Raw genomic sequence first — 21,852 nt, 5'->3', positions numbered from 1 at the left:
TTAATAAAAAAAAAAAACACACACACACAACAGCAAATATTTAAATATCAGACCAGATCCTAAATACTTATGCAGAATGTAAATATGAGTATCAGCATCAGACACCAGAATTTAACACCAATGGCAACCAGAACTCAGTTCTCTGCTCATTAAACTAAGGCGCATGTCAGCCAACCTGATCAGGGAGAAAACGTTGGGGTATTTTGAAAAGTACATCCAAGAGGCAGCAATCTTGCTGCGACACCGGGTGCTGGAGCTCTTCTTTGTTTTGGGATTATGCATTTTTTATCCCCATCACTTGTCACAGCAGGATGAACAATCTGAGAAGATGCCGATTCAGCATGAATTAAACTTAATCTCTCATTCAAGAGAGGGACAAACTCTTAAGCAGCGGACGTATCCCGTGGACAGAAATGTCATGTATGTGACGCTTGCGCTAAGATCGCTTCCCAAAGTTTCTTAGTTAGAAAATAAATTGCGTTTTATTACATTATTTGTACAAGTTATATTGTGATCAAAATTTAACTGAGGTTTTTGGACTATATGTTGTTTACTTCTGAAAATGTAAAGATTTTACAGCTTCACACAGAAACTGAACACGCTCACTCTCCTGCTTTGTATTTAACCCAGAAAATAAAGGCAATTTGACAGAAATGCAGTTTTAGTGTCGTAAGTGTAAAAGGAAGAGAACAAAAAAAAGCAACTTGAATCGGAAATCTAAAGGAACGAGGGAGGAAAGCGTCTCAGGAGGAAAAAGAAGGATCCGGTGTGCTGAATCAGCAAAAAACATTTTTATAAAAGGGACTTAATCTGCTGTCACACACACACACACACAGGGCCTGAGGGTGTGTGAACACAAGGACGGTTTTCCGATGGAGAAACAGAAATACACACACACATAATGCTGATCCAGCAGTTTTTTAAATGTTTGTCGTGTTTTTCTTCTTCTGGTTGAAAACTTTTCTCACTTTGCTCAGGCATGTTTCTTCAGCTCCACCGACGATTCCCAAGTGTCTCAAAACAATCCACAGCAGATCTCTCTCTCTCTCTCTCTCTCTCTCTCACTCTCACACACACACAAGACAATGATGGGTAAAAGTGGCCTCCTCTTCTAACATGACATCACTTTTTGAAGTGGATATGAACCCTCAGCTTTTGGCTGAAAAGGCCCTTTTTCTGCGTCTCATCGGTCCATCTATCTCCTTCCTCCTCTGTTCTTCCTTGCGTTTTTCTTCTCCTTTGTCCTCGCCTGGGAAGATTTGGCGACGGGCGACAAAGGGACGAGATTCAGCTCAATTGGGGCGGGGTTTGATTGAGGTGGGGTGGCGCTTATACCGAGTGGCGGATCTTTGGGCAAATCAGAAAGCGTATCAGCTTTAGGGATTTCCATGAACAGATCGGGCTCAGGATGGTCAGCCGCCTGAAGGACAAACAAAAAACAAGGCGGGTTTGTTTTGGTCGTTACCGTCTTCTACATTTTTACCTCTATTTTCTTTAGCGATAGCATTCAGCTAATCAGTGAATAGATCAATAAAAATTATCTAAATTCAATATTAATCAGAATGCAGATTTAATATTAAAGCATCTCACAGGGACATAGTTGAAGTTGTCACGGAGACAGACATCCTGCAGCTCATTGCGCAGTGTGGTCACGTGACAACGGAGGGCGGAGACCTCTTGTTCAAGCCAGCCAATCCTGGAGCAGCAGGTCTGATAGAGCTGAGAGAAGGTGAAGAGGAGACTCTGCAGAGATGAAGACAGAGAAGAATTGTTGACGACGATGATCAACTTCAGGATGAGAAGGTCACAGAAACGGAACAGAAACGAGCGGCTCTCCCCAAGAAGGAGGGAAACTTCCTCTCATGCTCTCAGCGTGCGCAGCGGAAAAAAAAGAAAAAAAACAGACACAAAAAGACAGAGAGAAAGAAAGTCGTGTTATGTTACCTGGCAGGCTGCCATCACAGGAGCTCCCATGATGCTCTCTGCTCCACTCGGCTGCAGGTGTTCTTTGGGTACCGGCAGGGGGCGAGGCAGTGCTGATACGGTGTAGTGTGATTGGACTAGAGTTTCTCTGACCTACAGACAACACAGCCTGGTGTGAGTGTGTGTGTGTGTGTGTGTGTGTGTGTGTGTTTGTGTGTGCGAAGGTGTTTGCGGGTCTCGACCTGCTTGTAGCTCGTCTCTGCAGCCCTCATGTTGCTGATCAGGCAATCTTGGCAGCTAGGAATAATAAAATGTGAAATTAAGACCTGATTGTGGTTCGGGTATGTTTAAACTAATCAGAAATCACCTCACAAATGAATCTGAAAGCCAAATAAATCCGTTTCTAGGCCTTAAGATGAATCGGCAAAAGGAACCGGTGTGTGTTACCTGGCAGCGTCCCTCAGCTCAACCACGAGTCGCTGCGATCTCTCCTCCAGCTGCCTCCTATCCCTCTGAACACCCGACAGGTGCTTACCCAGAATCCTCAGCGAGCGCTCCTTCCGACTCACTTCCTGCCGCGCTTCTGTCAGAGACTACAAAGAGAATGTATGAGAACACAGAGACACCCTCAGCAGACTTTCATTAGAGCGCTTGGTATTTCTGATAAGTGAACTGTTTAAGTAATTAAAACACAAGTAAGTACCTTTCTGGTCTGGATCAGCGCATGTTGTCTGCTCATCTGCTCCGTGGTGTGTGTGTTCACACGGAGCTGCAGCGTATGAAGCTCTTTGGCGTGTTCTTGGATTAGAATCTGAGCTTCCTGTTCCCTGCTCAGCGCCTGATGGAGCTCCTCACACACGCTGTGGAATCGCTCCGAAGGCACCTGCAAGCACAAAAAAACATGCGGTCAGGTGTGTGTTCATCAGACACACAGGACTGATGTGTGTGCGTGTGTGTGTGTTGAGCCTCACAGTTCTACAGGTCTCCTCTCTTGTCTGCAGCAGCTCTCTCTTTAGATTAGCCACCTCCACCCTCAGGCTCCGCCTCTCCACCTCAGCCGAGTGCAGCCTCTGGCTGAAGAGCAGGAAGTGCTGCTGGAGGGTGGACACTAGGGCCTAAAGGGGAGGACAAACGTAAAAGGTCGGTCGCTGAAGGTCGACCCAAAATGGTGTATTTGCGCCATTGCAATAGTTCAGTTGAAGTACTCAGAACTCAGCAGTACTCAGTGTGTGTATTGCAGCTACTTCCTACAGAGTTCGCACCTCTGTGTTGGGCCGTGGAGGCGTCAGTCTACTCAGGCCCCGTCTTAGCCGGCTGGTCAACGTCTCCTCATCCAATCTGCTCTCAGACAGACCAGAAGTCGCTTCCGATTGGTCAAGAAGGTGATCCACGAGGCGAGACAAAGCACGAGAGGCTGACGTCATGTCTGAAGGGGAGGGCCCTGGAGAGTGTCAGAGAGGTGTCATGCTGGCAGAACTGACCACGTGTGTGTGTGTGTGTGTGCGTGCGTGCATTCTTCTGTTTACCAGAATGTGCTCGGCTCTCCTGAAGCTCAGACATGGAGGAGAGAATGACGGCGGAAAGACGCTCGGAGCGCAGCCAGTGAGAACTCACATCTTGATCACCATTATCACCATTGCCTTTAATAAAAAACAAAAAACAATCACAATTCACAACACACACAAACACAAGACGAACTAGAAAAAAATGACTGAATAAAATGTGGGTGGTCCCTGATGCTTAATAATATTGGCATTAATAGCATATTGTTGTAGGTGGAGGTGTGGTAGTAGAAATAGAAGCAGCAGTATTAGTACTAGTACTAGTACTAGTGCAGGGATCAGCTTGACACTAAAACTAAATACTTGCTTCGTAGTTCTAAATGTAGCAGTAATATAAGTAGTAACCAGCTAAAAAAAAATATGAATGAACATGAATGGACCCAATCAGAGCAGAGCACACACAGCCAATCAGCATGAGCTGTGTGTAGCTGTATCTGAGGCACACAGAAACGACGACCTTTAAGAACCACTGGAGTAAGAGCGGGCCAAAAAAAAAAACAAATCGGTTTAATGGACTTCCTGTTGCTCTGAGCCTCCCTGAGCCGTGAGTGTCGTATTTCACTTTACCACACACCTGTGCTCAGCGTTGCCGTAGGAGACTCTCCACAGACACACACAGCCGGCCGGTCGCCTCTCATCTCCAGCCGAAACAACACGGTGGTCTCCCTGGCGAGTTCGCGCAGCCTCCCCACCGCCAATACCACACACACACTCCTCCTCCACCGCCGCCTCGCTGCCCTCCCTTTCCCCTCCGTCTCCTCTTCTCCCTCTCCTCCCAGGGCGCCGGCCAGTCTCCGCACCTCCTCCTCCAGCACCTCCCTCCCCGCCAGCCGTCTGGACAGCAGCACTTTCTGTCTGCAGAGCGCCAGCCGGTGGCGGTGAGAGTGCCTCAGTGCCCCCGACAGAAGGGCACATGCTGCGAGGAAGGAGGCCGACTCCCCGCGGGTTTTAGAGAGGAGACCTCGGAGCCGAGAGAGGTCAGAGGTCAGGGATGAACCGCGGCGCTTCAGAGAAGAGACGTCGTCGTCGAGGGCGTCGCGCCGAGAGCGGCACACCTGAAATAGAGAGCAGCGTTACAAACATGGCGTCTTCTATCAGTCTGAAGCCGCCAGTTATGTCTTTAGAATCTTTTAGAAATCCTCTTTACAAGCATCCGGAAGCTCCTTCTGCTAATTCAGCTCTGAGCGTCTGTTGCCTTTAGAAGAAACACCTGATAGAAGTGTGTGTGTGTGTGTGTGTGTGCGCGCATGTACCTGCAGTTCCTTCTGCAGCTGTGTGTGTTGGAGGGTCCAAGCCTCCTCCCTTGTCCTCGCGCTCTCCTCCAGACGAGACAACACGCGCTCCTGTCTGCGCTGCAACTGACGGACACACGCGCTCTTCTTCTCACACGCACTCTGCAGGTGGGCGATCTAAAACAGAACGCACGCACACACACACACACACAAGACTGTGATTAGGGACGGTCGTCATCGACTTGCTGTTGGTGTACAAATATACAGGCCATAGTTTTTTTTATATCTATATTTATATACCGGTAATATTTTATATGTTTTCTACATTTTTTAGAAAACAAGAATCTACTGGTTCTTATTTTACCTTTGGCCATGTGACATCACAGACGCTCACCAACACAGCGGTTACCTTGTCATTGGCCTTCCGGTGGTCGGCGATCACGTTGTCGACGTGCTCGTCGATGACGTCACGCAGCTCCACCCAGGTGAAGTTTCCCACAATGCTTTGGGGCTGGTCAAGGGGGACACAGCCAGCCAGCAGCCGCTGGTAGACGGAGTAGAGGAAGGACAGACGGGCCTGGCGCAGACAAACGCAGGCTCGGTGTGAAGAAACATTTTACAGGATTTACTCAGCATCATTTAAAGTGTTCGATTCAATGTTTCCAACATCATAATAATAAAGAGAAATGTAACCTAATCTTCCAAATCACATTTGTACTACGAGGAACTGTATGTATGACGTACTTATACTACTGTTGTCTTGTTCAGTGAAAGTAAACAAAGGCGGTGCAGAGGCGTGTCTTTTGTGTCTTTGTAAAAAGAACCTGAGACAGTAACAGGACTAAAGAAATTCATCTAATCCACCTTTGACTCCTTCTGGCAGTGCTCAGTCATCTTCTGGACTTCAAGCGTCCTCTCCTTTCTCTCTGCCTCCAACTCAGCCTGCAGACCGCCGCGCTCTGTCGACCAATCAGAGCATGCCTGGCGGAGGCGAGCCACTTCTTCCTCCAGTTTGACCAGCGCTTGCCGCAACTCCTGAACAGGATGGACACAACGGGGATGCGGCTACATTCAAAATAAATGTCCTCTCCCATTGAGCTCTGGTCTGGGATCAGGTGGGTTTACCTCCGTCTGTCTGCTCTGATCTGAGGTCAGCTGTTGAAGAGTCTGGTTATCCTCTAGGAGCTTCTCTGTTGCAAGGAGGAGATCCCGGACCTGGTGGCATGAATGACATGAATATAGTGATAGAAAGAGTGCAGAGTTGTGCGTGTGTGGCTGTGTGTGTGTCTGTGTGTGTGTCTGTGCATGCCTGTTTGTTTGTCGCTTCAAGCCTGTGTTGGCCTGTGTCGAGTGTCGCCTTCAGCAGCTGCAGGACTTCAGCGGGACTCCCATCATCCCCTGCTTGAGAAGCCATTCCTGCACACACACACACACACACACAAGCTGATGAACATGGGCCGGGTGTTGACAGCAAATGCGTTTCGAGTCTAAGCACCTGCGCCGTTGTGTTGATGCAGTGTTTCTCTGAAGCCTTTTACGCAGCTCCCAAAGGCCTCCTCTGCGTCGCGCCGTCTGTTCGCCGCCTGAAACACAGAAGAGACCCAAAGATCACTTCCTTCGCAAACAAACACCCTCACCGATGTTTCCGGTGCATCTACCTGCTCCAGCAGCGTCTGCGAGCTGGCGTGCCTTCGCTTCTCCTCTTCCAGCCTCTCTTTGAGATGAAAGTTTAGCTTTCGCTCCGTTTCCAAGGCGACGCTCAGTCCAGACTTGCACTGCTCATGTTCGTTCTGCAACCTATGCACATTTTTTTTTTTTTTTTTTTAATCAGAATACATTCTGGCTGTAAGCTTTGCTAAAGATAGAAAGTACAGTCGCAAGTTACTAGTGACATATGAAAAACAATAAACATTATTACAAAACGTATAAATATAAAATCAATAGGAAGTGCTACTGCGACCGCACCATAATATTAACTTAAATTAGGGTAACGACACTTTATATTCTCAGTTCAGATTAAATGCGCTTCTTTTAATTTGCATTTCACCACAGAAACGCGACAGCGACTTCCACGCTGCGTTTGCTGGTGTGAACGCACACGAAGCGAACTCTGCTGAGATGGAGACTTTCTCCGAAGACAAATCGCTGATGAATCATCTCACTGCTCCAGAGCGTGCTCAGTGCTGCAGGCCCTCTCTTTCTCCCGGCTGTACGCTCGCTCCGCCTCTCGGAAGTGAGTCCTCAGCAGCTCCAGGCTGCATTGCGCCTCCTGCTGGTCGGAGCGCTCCACTGCCAGCGTTGCCTCCAGGTCCCTCACCTGCAGCTGCTCCAAAGATAACAAGGATGCACTTTTGAGGCGACCTCAATTTTTCTTTGCTTAATTATAACATATACTCTTACAAGCTTGTCAAAACAATGCTATTTACTGTTTTTTTATATAAAGAAAGACAATTAATATTATGCAGAATTGAGTTCAGCCTTTTGGCCCTGCCCTCCAGAATATTTTCTGTTTCTCATGTGGCCCCCATGGAAAAAACAATTGCCCACCCCTGATCTGACGTGTTACCTGGATGACCTCAGAGTTGAACTTGGACTCCAGGTGAGCTGCTCGAGTCTCCTCGATGCTCGCCTCCAGAGACTTCACCCTCTGGTCGGACGCCTACAGAGATAGAGTCACACAGCTGCCGTCTCCTCACCTCCGTCATCTCCTCCCTCTTCTCCTCACCTCCATCTCTCTCCTGTTCCTCTCCTCGTTCTCCATCAGGGTCTTCAGCTGGCATGCTTGCTGTCTGTTTACCTCCGTCTCCTTTTCCCTCTCCCTCAGCACCGCCGCCATCCTCCTTTCTGACTCCTCCAGAGCCGCTTCCCGATTCTGGAGGACAAAAGAACTTCTTATAATCTGCTCGTAACGTGTCCTCCTGCGCATTCAGATGTGCTTGCCTGTGACCTGCAGCAGTCGGTGAAGTCGTTGGGTTTCTGAGCTGAAGCGCTGAATTAACCTATCGCGCTCCTCTCGGTCCTGCTGCAAAGCATGCTGGTCCGCCTCCCTGGCCCGTCGGATGATGTCCAGAGATTTCTGCAGCTCCTGAACCGAGTTCTGGAGCTCTGCAGTTCGCTCTGACAAAAAAAAAAAACACACACAAAATCTTTCACAAACAAAACTACACAATACGCTGGGATGCAATCAAAGATGATCTTAAATCAAGGAAAGAGAGCTAAAGCTAAAGCTAAAGACGGAATTCTTTTTAGTCTGTTTTGTCATAAAGTTATTCTCTGGATGTACACATGTCTAGCACCTGTGAGGATTTGTTTGTCTCTGCAGAGCTCTGCAGCTCGGTCAGCATCTCTCCTGCTCACGGTCAGTTCGTACTCGAGCTCGACCCGCTGGGCTTCTCCTCGCTCTACTGAAGACCTCAGTCGCGTCAGCTGTGCCTGTAGCCCGCACAGCTGAGAGGAAAAATGCAACGAAAGTTCAACAAAACCATGAAACTAGTCCAAAAACAACAACATAAAACCTGCAGACTCAAACTCCACAAACCAACACCCACACATTACGTAGAGCTGAAGCTGAACGGTTCTTCGTTTCTCACCTCCTGGTTGTGGTTAGACATCAGCTCCAGCTTTTCTTTCTCAAGCTGATGGACTCTCCACCTCAGTCTCTCCATCGGCTCACACCCCTCCGACGCCACCCTCCTGCTTCTCCCCTCCCTACTCCGTCCATCCCCTCGGTTTGCCTTCCTATCTCGCTCCCCCTTCCTCTCGTCTTCCCTCTCCACTCTTCTTCCTCGCTCTCCTGCCATCTTCTCCTTTTGCTGCGGGGGGGGGGAAGGGGATGGGGTGAGAGCGAAAGTTTAAAACACAAAAGGTGACCCTGGATGGACCTTTGTGATTTTATCTTAAACATGGACATGTCGGCTGTTTCATTTATCAGTCAAATCTGAACGGTATCAGCAGATGGGAAAAATCCATCTAATTTTAATACTAAAAAGAGGGATCACTACAAATGGTAAGAGGTTAAAAGCTTAAGGTCTGTGTACCTTGATAGTTCCTCCACTGAGCTCTTCCTGGCTGCACCCCCAGCTCTGCGATGGTCTCCTTCCACTCTGCTAGCTGGCTAGAGGAGGCATAAGCTCACAACTGCACAGCCTTTAATGACCCTGGGGATATACATATATATATATGTATATAAATATACAAAAGTGTCCGTGTATAATCTAATCCAAGCAATTGAAAACCAAAATCCTTTCTGGGCTGATAAGCTATTAAAGATTTATAATTATTAGAATGTTTCAGCTTTGTTCGTCTTCAGATGAGAACAATTAGAGGCCGTGCAATTTGTTTGGGAGAACAGGTGCAGCTGGTTGCTAGGCTGCTGGGGTTGCCTTGCCAGCGAACGCACTCGAACCACACGAGGCAAACGCCGCATAGAGAAGATGCTGCAAATTCTCAATTCGATATCACCAGAGCAACAGATTTTGCGACGCGCAAGGTATTAATTTGTAAATCAAATAAATTATACATTATTAAAAACAAAAAATGTCGCATATATCTATATAATTTGCATAAACATTTCACAAAAGGGAGATGTGCAATTAAGAATTTAGTCAGAATTAGAGCACTATGATGGATTCACGATTTGATATATGTACCAGTACCAGCTCGTATTACTGCATTCTGTAAATGGAAGTCTAACACAACCCGAACAAGGACCTGTTTATATTAAACAATAAAATCTCAGTGGTCTCCAAAACGACGACGGCGTGGACGAGACGGTCTAGTTAAACTTTTTAGGGAACAACATTGTAGATAAATATTGGAAATATCTTCTATTGCAGACTTACCGCGACACTTAAGAAAACAAACAAAAACTGTTTGAATCTGACGCCATCTTGAAAGTCCTGACGTCATTTCCGTTCTGCTTTTTTCTTTTTTTTGCACACACTTTATTTTCGAAAATTATTTTATCCTGGAATACCCGAAATTAATTCGAATAATATAATTTCCTAGGAAAATAATTAATTATTGATTTATTTAAGAAGCGGGTGCAATTTTAACGTCACAACCCACGGTCCAGTCCAGTTTTTAGGCGGAAATGCACTAGGTTGTTGTTTATCAACCGCACACGAAGAAGAACAATCAGCGTAGAAGAAGAAGAAAGAACGCAAACAATATGGCAACCACTACAGATCACGCTGAATTGGCATCAACAGATACAGAAATTGATCAAAAAGTAGCTCCCGAGACCGTCAGTGACCCGCACACCTCAGACTCAGAACATGTCGACAATAACTCAGACTCGCATCCGGATGACGATGAAGACGAGTCGCCAGGGCCGCAGATCCGAGACACTCCGGAGGACATAAAACTGGAAGCGATCGCCAACACGGTTGCGCTTCACCCGAGCCGGGACATTCTGGTGTGCGGGGACGTGGACGGGGACGTGTACGCGTACTCCTACTCCCGTACGTTTGGCGAAAACCGGGAGGTGTGGTCGTCCGGACACCACCTGAAGTCTTGTCGCCAGGTGCGCTTCTCTGCTGACGGGCTGAAACTCTACAGCGTCTCTCGGGATAAGGCCGTCCACATGCTGGACGCCGAGCGGGGACAGCTGGTCACCAGGATCCGCGGAGCGCACGGGGCTCCCATTAATAGTCTCCTGCTGGTGGACGAGAACATCCTGGCGACCGGCGACGACCGCGGCACCCTCAAGGTTCGGGCGAGTTGCATCTGGAGCTCGTCATTTCCATTTTTAGAAATTGTATCAGGCTGCTTTTAATTGTCTCATATTCAAAAAATATTGGTCGTAGCTGATCTTTATATGTTCTTAAATTGTATTTTAATGATGACGTTTTTCCTTTGTGATGTACCAATAACCCCTTAATGATTTAATCCTGTTTGTTAATGGTCCAAAACGATTTTAATAGTACGAGCTGGCTCGTTAAGTTTAAGGTAAACTACCTTTTGCCTTAGACTTGAACCGTCTAAGGATGTCTCCCGTAGACTCATCCTGGATCATTCTCATTCCCATTCATATTTTTTTCAGGTTTAAGTCTAGGTTTAAATCTTTTGATGGAATCATATGCGGTCACGTTTCAAAAAATAACACAATGATGATTCTTATTATTTATTGGAAGCAAATAAACACACCCCCACTCCCCCCCTTCCCCTCCAAGCTGTACATTTACTCTTTCATATATTTGTGAAGGTGTGGGATATGAGGAAGGGAGTGGCCGTCATGGACTTGACACACCATGAGGATTACATCAGTGACATTGCTGTGGACCAAGCCAAGCGGATCCTCCTCACTGCCAGGTAATAATAATAATGATGAATAAAAGGTCTGTATTATCATTATGTGGCCAATTAATGCTATAATATCAAGGTTTGTTTTGCGTTAGCCCACAAATCACATTTACTTTAACACTACGTTGACATCATCACTCCCATCGCTGCATTGGTTGGTTTACTTTGTATTTTCTGATCGGTATATTTGCAATTGTCAGATATCTCTAAATCAAAATGAGCATCCAATTGTGTCACGTGATCACCCATAATTATTTTTTTTCGTCAGCTTTATTTTCTGCTCTTTTTTCCAACCAGTAATCCATTCCATATCTGAGCATTCTGGAATCCACTAACAAGTAGATGGTCCAAAAAAAAGGTCTGTTTTTAATCACAAGCTCGACTCCCACTTTCTTAAACCGCAGCGGTGATGGAACCATGGGCATTTTCAACATCAAGCGGCGGCGCTTCGAGCTGCTATCGGAGTATCAGAGTGGCGATCTGACCTCGGTGGCTCTGGTGAAGCGGGGACAGAAGGTAGCTTGCGGTTCCAGCGACGGGACCATCTACCTCTTCAATTGGAATGGCTTCGGAGCGACGAGCGATCGCTTCGCAATCAAGGCCGAGTCGGTGGAATGCCTAATCCCCGTCACTGACAGCATCATGTGCACTGCCTCCATGGACGGATACATAAGGTGAGCTGGTCGCTCATTGTCTGAGGCTGCTTTTGAAAAGGTCAATGCTTGTCTTTTTAAATTCCTAGTTTGATATTTTTGATGTGTTTTGATGTGGTTCAGTCAGATATTTTTGGTTTGAGAGCAATTAAATGAGCATTAAAATGCTATTTTGATGGTCTGGTGTTCGATTGGACAGGACAATGTGGTCTAACGGTTCAAAAATAATTTTTTGGAATGGTTTGTAATTGTTGTAAAAATGGTCCAAGACGATTTTTAATAGTCTCTGATAATCTAAGATAAGTTTTCATTGGTTTTAAAATAATCTTTTCATCACTGAAAATGTCTTTTTGACTGTTTCATCCATCGTAAAATGATCAACCTGGTTCTAATTACCCACGTGTACATAATCTAAGATGAGGCGAGCACGTCAACACGTTTCAAATGTGTTTTTAAGGCCTAATATGTCTGTTCATCAGAGCCGTTAACCTCCTACCCAACCGGGTCATCGGCTGCATCGGGCAGCATGTTGGCGAGCCCATCGAAGACCTTGCCATGTCCTGGGACTCCCGCTTCCTGGCAAGCAGTGCCCATGACCAGCTCATTAAGTTTTGGGACATTTCCAGTTTACCCAGCACAACTGTCAAAGAATACCGCAAGAGGAAGAAGAAAGATGCTCGAATGAAGTCTCTCACCAAGAAAGCCCACGGAGACAATGACTTCTTTTCAGGACTGTTAGAGGAACCAGAAAAGAAAGAGGAGGCTGAGGATGATGAAGATGAAGACAGTGACGGGGACAGTGGCAGTGATTGAAGCAAAGCAGGACTTTGTTTCTTGTTTGAAATGTCTGCACTGTTTTTAGCACATCTCAGTCAATAAACCAACACATTTCATCTTATGGTCTTCATCGGGGTCGTCATAAATCAAATTGATAAATTTGTTCATCATGCTGCAAGTATTGGCTAACATGTTTTCTGTACTGGGACTTGAACCGGTAACTCTTGGTTCCCAACCCACTGAGCCCATTGCTCATTGGAATTATAAAAATATTGAATGTCATTAAGATAAAATAGTCTCAACATAAAGGTAAATGTGGTGACTGTGAGGTCAGGAAAAACTGATAGATCATATAATTGTTTTCTCTGTCAGAAATATGAAAGAATAAAAGCATTTATTTATTTACATTTCTGTGAGGAGTTACCATGTTTTGCTTGTGTCTGCGTGGGTTCTCTGGCTTCCTCCCACCACTAATAATCCATAGGTGTGTGTGTGTGTGTGTGTGTGTGAATGATTGGTTACGGATACAGCGGTTGAAAGATTTTATGGATGAGAAAGACATTTAGAGCAAAAATCTAAGGAGAATAGAAGTACGGGTAAATCTACAAAAATAACTCATAATATACTATCACATTATTTTAAAATAACATTTGATTGGGGCCGGCTATATTATGCTTCATAATATAATTCAGTGGTAATTTAATTTATATTAATGCGATTCACACTCCAGTCCGATAGGTGGCGGGATTGCACCAGTTAGTTGTGGTTCTCACCGACAATTAAATACACGAAGAAGAACGAATTCCTCGTTTGACATGGTGTCTTCTTGCTCCGGGGAATAAACTGCTTCTTTATCGAGGAAGCGTCTCTGCGGACGTCGTAAGCAGGTTTTATAGTTCCCGTTTTCGGTAAGTGTTTACAATCCCGCAAGCGGCGCAGCTGACAAAAGCAACGGAAGCCTCGGGGTGTGAGTTCGCGCAGTTCATCCCATCCATTGTCTCGTTGATGAGACGATCGCCTCAGCTAAGGGACACTTTTCCGCTTTTGCGAGAGTCACGGGAGTTGCTGGGGTTGCTTATCCCGGGTCGCAAACACCGCGCGGATAGGATTCGAACCCGTTACCTACTCGCCGTGAGGCGGCGGCGCTAATCGCTAACGCTCGCACGGTTCACAGGAGATGCTAACGGAGGTTAGCCTGGGTGGTAGCATTCTTGTGTTTATGAAGAGATGCTGCTCAAAACGAGGCTGTTGCATGAAAGACAGTTTTATCGACACGCCGTTCGTTGAGAAGTGCGAGTGAACAACTAGTTAAGTCGTGTCTGATAAATAAAGCTATAGCTGATCGATACTTTGGATCTCTTGACTTCTAAAAATCGATACCAGGGGGGAGATTTGGGTTTGGAGGAATAAACCTTCCTCGGGGTAGTTAGTGTTTAAATTACCTTGATTGATTGATTGATTGGCCTGGATTCTTTACGGCCCTTCATTTGTTCAATAGAGTTACAGAAATGTTCTGTCTATTAGGCCTCTCTGTGACGCAGCAGGATGCCACAAAAAGGCGACAACTTCAAACCGGGAGATCTGGTGTTCGCCAAGATGAAGGGCTTCCCTCACTGGCCGGCCAGGGTATGTTCACAAATCCACACGAGCGTGCCGAGTTCCACCAGTCGCTGCTGTGACAGTTCCATCATGTGCTCTTTTCGTTGTGCATCTTCAGGTCTGTAAGTCAGAGAATGGATACAAGAAGCGGGTACCAGTTTATTTCTTCGGCACCCATCAGATGTATGCACACACACACACACACACACACAAATGGTGACGTCACTCGTTTCATAATCAAATCAACTTGACCGTGAGTTGCGTTCTCTCCACAGAGGTCACCTCCCTCCGAAGAACGTTGTTCCTTACGCTGGAAACAAGATGAAATATGGCAACAGCGTTCGTTTCAACGGTTTCTCGGAGGGCATGTGGGAGATCCAGAACACGCCGGGGATTGGAAGCAAACTCAAAGCAAGTGTCGGGAAGTATAACGGAAAAACGATGTGGAAAGGCACTCGTTGGTTGGACTTTAGAAAAGAGAACCCGCATGCAAATGTGTAAACTGAAGGGGAAAAAGAAAGCATTTCAAGGAGTCTTAAGTTGCACCAACAGAGAATAATGAGATTAAATAGTTCCAAGTTTAAAGTAATGCAATTCGGAATTCATAGAAAAGCCGTGACTGAACAGAACCTGGAGTCAAAAGACTTTTCTTGGCTGTTTTGCCAGATGTGAACATCATAAAACGCATATCTTGCCACTATCAAATCATTCCAGATGTTTTTACAATTGAAGCATCCGCTGATCACCCATAACATCACAACCGCTGACAGGCGGCGTGCTGATGGAAGCAGGAATAATGTTCAAACTTCAGAATCTCAGCGACTTTTAACAAGGGCCAGATTTTGATTTGATTTGAAGTCTGAGAATCCTGTCGGTCTTGTTGGGTGACCTCCGTCCGTGTGCCGCTAGTAGCGGTGCCGAGCCAAAGTAGTACGAGGAGGGACAAATGGTGAGTCATAGATGCCCGGCGCGTTGTTTGGAGAGGCACGCATTAAAATACTCTGACCAAATTCACGCTGCTAAACGAGAATCACGAAGATCTGAATGGTACCAGGCCAAGAGTAATTTCTTGGAATTTGTCTGACTGTGTTAATTCAATGAACTTCTCTGTCTTCAGGTACTGCCCACACCTGCTAAAGTGAAGCCTGCCTCTAAAGCCGTGCTCGCCAAAGCCACACTTGCCCCGAAAGCTACACCTGGCAAGCGGGTGACAAACGGCAAACCCCAAAATCCCGTGACTGCAAGTGAATCTGCTGCTGCGAAGCCCGACGGTAAACCAGCTGCAAGCAGGACGGCTCCAAATGAGAACGAAACTGCGGTCGTGGCAAAGGCTCGGACGACGAGCGCCTCGAGTTCTGCTCCGGAGAAAGTGGCTCGCTCAAGGCGGTCTCGCAAACAAGCCGCGAGGGCGGTTGCTGCAGAGCCTGCTGCGAGTACAAGAAGCAGGACAACCGCCGCGAGTGGGGGTCCGCCTGCCCCCGAGAACGCAGAGGAGGTAAGGGGGATCGGGCTTTCTGTCGAAAAGTCATGCAAGTTGGTCAGAGAGGCAAAGCAAGGGGATTCAAATGGACAGCCTTCCATCCAAGGCGATGTTACTACGACTACTAGTACCCTACTTTCAGCTTGTCCCGTGAGGGGTCACCACAGCGACCTTCTCCACTTCACCCTGTCCTTTCCAATGTCCTCCCCAACACCAGCCACTCTCATGTCCTCCCTCACTACGTCCATGTATCTTCTCCTGGGTCGACCTCTAGCCCTGTTCCCTGGCAGTTCCATCCTCAGCATCCTTCTACCGATATAGTCCCTGTCTCTCCTCTGGACATGTCCAAACCATCAAAGTCTGGTCTCTCTGACCTTGTCTCCAAAACGTCTAACCTTCACTGTCCCTCTTATTGTCTCGTTTCTAATCCTATCCAACCTGGTCGCTCCCAAGGAGAACCTCAGCATCTTCATCTCCTCCACTTCTCCTGTCTTTTCCTTAGAGACACTGTCTCTAAGCCGTCCATCGTGGCTGGCCTCACCCGCGTCTGCTTGGGTTCTCTCCGGGTTCTCCGGGTTCCTCCCGCCATCAAAAAACATGCAAATTGGGTGAATTGGTTACACTAAATTGCCCGTAGGTGTGAATGATTGTCTTGTCTGTCTGTGGCCCTGCGATGAAGTGGCGGCTTTATTTATATTCGTCATTTCACCTTCTCAATGGATTCAACATCTCGTGTGTTTTTCCACAAAGTTTGATCCAGCACAGATATTTCTCCTAGTTCGTTTTAGGGAAGGGAATAAACCGGACACCTCCTCCCAGTCGTTCAGGGTGCCGGCCGTCGCTGTTACACAAGCCGTGACTGCAAAGTTGAACCCTCACTCACCAGAGTAGATGGGTTTGTCTGAGGCAGTGTTTTACCACGAAATGTACACGTGCATGTCTCGACCAGACATGCCGTGTAGCGTAGTGATTGGTCCGCTGAGTCATGTGGACGTGTTTTACGAAAAAAAAGGTAAATTGATGGAGAGAACAGACTCCATATAGAAGCGCGATGATGTTTTTAAAACCAAAACGGCAGCGTCTTTTTAGTAAAGTATACTTGATGTAAAATGAATGTTTGTTTTTTATTCTTAGGGAAAAAGAATAGCAACTGTGTATGACTTCTCTCCTCCTCTTTCGCCTCCTCCTTTTTTTTAATCCTCATTTTGCGTGAATCAATAAATGCCGAAAAAGCAGTTCTAAATCTTTTCACAGGAAATAATGGCATTGCGTCCAGTTCTGCAGACAGCTGTGATGTTTTATCTCATTTCATCTGACTGTTGGGCTGTTTTTGTTCTACCCCTCCTCCTCTCGCTTCTTTTATTTCTCGTCATTAATCTTAAATAGATAAATCTTCAAGCAGCAGTCCCTGGAGAAAAAAAAAACCATGCCGCCACATCCAGTCCTGCAGACAGCAGTAATGTTGTTTTATCTCTTTTATTCTGACTGTAGGGCTGTTTTTGTTCTACCCCTCCTCCTCTCTCTTCTTTTCTTTCTCCTTATTTGTCTTGAATGGATAAATCTTCAAGGGCATCACCTAAAAAAAACAACGCAACCATGTCCAGTCCTGCAGACAGCAGTAATGCTATGTTTTTATCTGAAATTTTGTTCTGCGCCTTCTCCTGATTCTCTCTCTTCCCCGTTCTGTTATTTTATACGGCTTCTTCCTAATCTCGGTTCCCCCTCTTGCCGAGGTGGTCCTTGCATGACGACGGAGTTACGTTCTGAAGACCCCGCGGCTAAACAATTTTGTCGTTTAATCTATTTTAGATGTGCAAACCATGCTGTTCCACTGAAGCTTCTCAGGAGAATGGAGATCATTTAATTATTTTTAATACACTATTGTCCAGTTAAAAATCAGTCTTTGCTGTCCGCCAGGCAACGTCAGTCATTTTTTGGTGTGTTTCAGGTTGTTGCTGAACAGCAGAGAAAGAGACCGGTAGCTAGTCCTGCTGTGGCCACTCCAGGTAACAAACACATGCTGCCAGTCAGCAGTTTTTTTTTTTTTTACCGTTGCAGCGATAAAAATGCAACATTCAAGCTTTGAGGTGTTTTTGTGCCCAACAGTCAGCAAGAAATTGAAGCCCACACCTTCAGCTTCACTGACACAGAAGCCCAAGAGTGAAGAAAAGAAAGAACCGGAGGAAGAAGAGAGCCAGGGAGTGAAAAGGAAGCGAGAAGAGCAGGACCATCAGGATGTTCAGAAAAAGACTTGTCAGGATGGCAGTGAAGGGAAAAAAGTAGTAGTGGAGAAAGACGAGATGGAATCAGAGAGCCAAGAAACAAAAAGAAAGAAAGGGGAAGATGTAAATTCAGAGGAGGAGAAGCGGGAGAATTCAAAGCAAGTTGAAGCTGTAGAAAAAGCAAAAGAAGTGACGACAGAAGTGAAAATGGAAGAGAAGAAGCCAGCAGAGGAAGAGGACCAGAAAGAGAAGAAGCCAACAGAGGAAGAGGACCAGAAAGAGAAGAAGCCAGCAGAGGAAGAGGACCAGAAAGAGAAGAAGCCAGCAGAGGAAGAGGACCAGAAAGAGAAGACTGAACTAAAGCAAGATGTCAGCAAAAAAGGGACAATGAGAGAAAAGGGACGACTGGGCAAAGGTAGAGAGAGAATGAAAAGAAAGGGGGCAGACCTGAAAATAATAGAGGGCACTACTGAAGGAAATAAAGAAGTGACAATGAAAAGACGAGTGCAGGAGAAGATGGGAGAAAAGGCTAAAGATCGAGAGATGCACCCGAGGAAAGCTGGGAAAGAGAAGAAAAACGCAAAGAATGCTGGTGACGATGCAAAATCCGAGGCGATGGCAAAAGAGGATGGCCGAGCAACAAAGAAGAGGAAGGTGAAGGGATGCCAGCGAGAAGAGAGAGAGGAGGAAACGGAAGAGTCCGAGGGTAAATTTACAAACGTCAGGAAACATGAGACGGGTGAAGAGAAGATGAGCAGGAGGGGAGAGGGTGAGGAAAGTAAGAAAGAGGAGAGCGTAAAGAAGATGGAGAGGAAAGAAGAGGAGGAGGAAAGCAGTTCTGTTGGTGAGGAGGTAAGGAAATGGATGAGTTAATCTGTCACATGGAGATTAGAGCTGAGAACAAATCATTTAAGTCAAAGAAAAAGTAATGGAGCAAATTACTCTCATGGAAAACCTGTTGCTTTAAAAAAAAAATACAAAGAAAAAGCATTTTAATGTTGATTAGCACAAACCAAACGTTACCTTGCTAAACGGCAAGGTAAGGATTGCACAGAAAATGAGTCTCCAGAACTTGGGAGGACGGTGAAAGAAACCGTTTAATCGTCTTATTTATTATTTGTTTCGTGTGCAGCGGCAGCAACGCCTGGCGTCCAAGAGAGACAGTTTGCTGACATCTCTCAGAGGCCTGCTGAAAGCGGGTAGAGGAGTAAATAAGAGGGAGGCGGTCAAGAGCACCCAGTAAGAAACGCACCAACACACACACACACTCATTTAAAGTGTTGAATGATTAATATACATTTTCAACCAGGAAAACTGGGGATAGAGGAAGGAAGAAGGCCGAGATGAAAAAGACAGGCAGTCAGAAGAATACGGTCAAAAGTACTGTCAGAGATTCAGCCGTCAAGAAATCCGACGTTAACAGTAGAAAACTCCTCAGTCGGAAAAAGACAGAGAAAAAGGACGACAAATGTGAGTCCAGAACGGGCCGGAGTACGACGAAGGTCACACGGAAAGAAAGCACAAATAAAGGAAAGGAGGGGAATGAGCGGAAGAACGATCAAACCACGACGGCTGAGGTGAAGCCGAAAGAAAAGGAGAGCAGGCCGAAAAAGAGAGAGGAGACGAATGGCGAGGGAAAGAAAGATGAAGAGGTGAAAGAGAAGAGAGTCGTGGACGTGGCTGAGGTGAAGCCGAAAGAAAAGGAGAGCAGGCCGAAAAAGAAAGAGGAGACGAATGGCGAGGGAGAGAAAGATGAAGAGGTGAAAGAGAAGAGAGTCGTGGACGTGGCTGAGGTGAAGCCCAAAGAAAAGGAGAGCAGGCCGAAAAAGGAGACGGATGGCGAGGGAAAGAAAGATGAAGAGGTGAAAGAGAAGAGAGTCGTGGATGTGCCGAACGAGGAAACGAAGCAGCAGAAAAATGACAAGAGAAACGAGGGTAAGATTATTGGGAAGATTGTGAAAGCGACGGCTGGAACCGGGGCGAAGGTTCAAGTAAAGGCGATGATGGGAAGAACGGCGGCTGCGGCGGAGGATGAGAAGAGGGAGAAGAAGAACGTGGAAGACAAGGCAGACGGCAACAGGATGGAAGTCGGCAAAAAGACCTCTGAAAAGATCCATGAGAAGAACAAGAGAGGGGGCAACGAAGAGAAGAAGGTGGGGGATAAAAAGGTGGATAAAAGCGCAGAGGGGGACGCGAGAGACAAGAAAGCAACGGTTGTGGAGAAAAACAAAGCGACCGTGGTGGAAGACGAGGAGAAAGGTGCGAGCGGCAAAGACCACGGCGCGCTGGGAAAGAGCCGGGCGGGGCAGAAAGTCCGGAAAGCGAGAACCAATGAGCAGGAGAAGAGGAAGGAGAAAGAGGTGGAGAAAGTTGTGACCAGAGAGCAGAAGAAAAGAGACGAGAAGAAAGACCAGGGATCGCAGAAGGACGACAGAGTCACGGCGGAACCGTCGAAGGAGGCGAGCGCGCCGTTTGAGGAGGAGGGCAGCGGCCGGACCGAACCGCCTGCGGGCTGCGCCGAACAAGAGCGATCGGCAACGGGCGGCGCGGAAGCGGCGGGGGAGGAAGAGAGCCAAACCAAAAGCGCTTCCTCGGACGGAGGGGCGGCGGCGCGGGCCCGGGAGACGAGCGTGACGATGACGCTGACCGACTCCACGCTGCACCGAATCCACGGAGACATCCGGATATCGCTGAAGGACGACAAGCCCGTAAGACGGCGTTCACGGCGACGGCCGCGCTTCGTCGGCTTTTGTGCCGCTTCTCCGCGTGGACTCTCGTGGAACAGTGTGCTCGTGTGTTTCAGGACGTCGGGAAGTGCGTGGCGGCGTTGGATCAGCTCGCCATGGTCTACGTGACGTCGAAGCTCATCCAGAGGCACAGCGAGCTCGTGGCCACGCTGAGAAAGGTACAAACGGTGGAAAAGGAGAAGACGCGACTGGCGGGGGGGGGAGGGATCCTCAGATTTGACTTTGTAGCGTGTTTGTTTGTGTGTGTGTGTGTGTGTGCGTGCAGCTGCGCTACTACAGGGCGAGCCAGGACGTCATGGACAAGGCCTCCATGCTGTACAACCGCTTCAAGAACACTTTCCTGGTGGGCGAGGGGGAGGAGATGGTCAGCGCCGCCTTCCTGCGCTCTCTGCTGGAAGAGAAGGAGCGGGAGGAGGCTCAGCGGGCGGCGCAGTGCCGGGAGAGGCTGGCGAGGGAGGAGCAGCGGCTGCAGGAGGCGCAGAGGCGCGCGGGCCCGCTGAAGGAGGCGGCGGCCGGCGGAGACGGGGCAAAGGGAGAAGGGGAGGAGGAGGAGGAGGAGGAGACGACGTAAGGAGGGAACGGAGACGGCGGAGAACAGAAGGTAATCGAATGATGGCGCTTCAGGAAGCTGCTCGCATCTCGAAGCAAATCGTAGAAGGTCAAAGGTCAAAGTCGCCCCAGGTTGTTTGTTTATTCTCTGTCTTTGTTCTGCAGCTGCAGTGGACCCTTCCTGAAGATCCCATCCTCATCTGACGGGGGGGGGGGGGGGGGGGGGGGGGGATGACTACACCTGATCAGGTGCTACTCACAGCCCCGTTGGATCCTTCATACAGTCGAAACCGGCTTCGTTATTTAAAGTTTCCGTCTCAAACTTGAGCATCATCTGTAAACCCCCGACAGGAGCGGGAACCCTCGCCGACGTCGCTTTAAATTTAACCCTGTTAATCCAGGAATCGCCTCACCACATTTGTCTGTTTGACGTGGCCCGGACAGGCAGGCAGGCAGACAGACAGACAGACGGACCGACGGACCGAACTGTTTACTCGATTGAGGATGAGTTATTTTGGCATAACCTTAACCTACCTCTGTTAAATTACCTTCAGCATTTTTATTTAACAAATCTCAATTTATCGCTGCCCTTTAGTTTAAAATGTTTTTTCCCCGTCACTTGATTATGCGTAAAGTTAAAAACCTCCTGTGAATTTTTTTTTTTTTTTTTTTGCTGTCAGATTTATATAAAAAAAAAAATTAAGCATTTCATAAAATCAGTTAACTCCAGTTTTCCTTCCTCTCCTGTCAGACAGGATGCCTTCTTCAAAGGTACAACAGCAGCACGTGTACATGGGACTGTTTT

The 21,852-nt window shown here is 47.3% G+C and overlaps 3 protein-coding genes across 3 annotated transcripts; 2 read left to right on the top strand and 1 right to left on the bottom strand.

Moving 5' to 3' along the window:
* Positions 1-1,195: 1,195 nt before the first annotated feature.
* Positions 1,196-8,517, bottom strand: ccdc171 (coiled-coil domain containing 171). The gene is made up of 23 exons (XM_068756127.1): positions 8,308-8,517; positions 8,014-8,164; positions 7,665-7,834; positions 7,443-7,589; positions 7,284-7,376; positions 6,880-7,040; positions 6,376-6,514; positions 6,213-6,300; positions 6,027-6,133; positions 5,843-5,932; positions 5,582-5,752; positions 5,127-5,294; positions 4,739-4,894; positions 4,060-4,540; positions 3,450-3,563; positions 3,186-3,364; positions 2,895-3,038; positions 2,627-2,806; positions 2,371-2,516; positions 2,166-2,220; positions 1,945-2,076; positions 1,591-1,743; positions 1,196-1,420 (listed from the first exon to the last, which is right to left on the bottom strand). The coding sequence occupies exons 1-23, from the start codon at positions 8,515-8,517 to the stop codon at positions 1,196-1,198; spliced, it is 3,660 nt and encodes a 1,219-aa protein (XP_068612228.1).
* Positions 8,518-9,887: 1,370 nt separating this feature from the next.
* On the top strand, positions 9,888-12,836 carry wdr55 (WD repeat domain 55). Its single transcript, XM_068755942.1, has 4 exons — positions 9,888-10,427; positions 10,923-11,029; positions 11,425-11,694; positions 12,153-12,836. The coding sequence occupies exons 1-4, from the start codon at positions 9,888-9,890 to the stop codon at positions 12,484-12,486; spliced, it is 1,251 nt and encodes a 416-aa protein (XP_068612043.1). The 3' UTR covers positions 12,487-12,836.
* Positions 12,837-13,245: 409 nt separating this feature from the next.
* On the top strand, positions 13,246-21,069 carry LOC137911745 (hepatoma-derived growth factor-related protein 2-like). Its single transcript, XM_068756126.1, has 11 exons — positions 13,246-13,358; positions 13,975-14,076; positions 14,168-14,232; positions 14,325-14,460; positions 15,167-15,544; positions 17,478-17,535; positions 17,636-18,603; positions 18,884-18,990; positions 19,061-20,459; positions 20,555-20,656; positions 20,764-21,069. Exons 2-11 carry the CDS (start codon positions 13,996-13,998, stop codon positions 21,067-21,069), a joined length of 3,600 nt encoding a protein of 1,199 aa, XP_068612227.1. The 5' UTR covers positions 13,246-13,358; positions 13,975-13,995.
* Positions 21,070-21,852: the final 783 nt, after the last annotated feature.

The sequence above is a fragment of the Brachionichthys hirsutus genome, chromosome 23 (assembly GCF_040956055.1).
Source record: "Brachionichthys hirsutus isolate HB-005 chromosome 23, CSIRO-AGI_Bhir_v1, whole genome shotgun sequence".
Classification (NCBI taxonomy): domain Eukaryota; kingdom Metazoa; phylum Chordata; class Actinopteri; order Lophiiformes; family Brachionichthyidae; genus Brachionichthys; species Brachionichthys hirsutus.
Note: the sequence above shows the minus strand (reverse complement) of the source record. Positions and strands in the feature narration are given on the sequence as shown.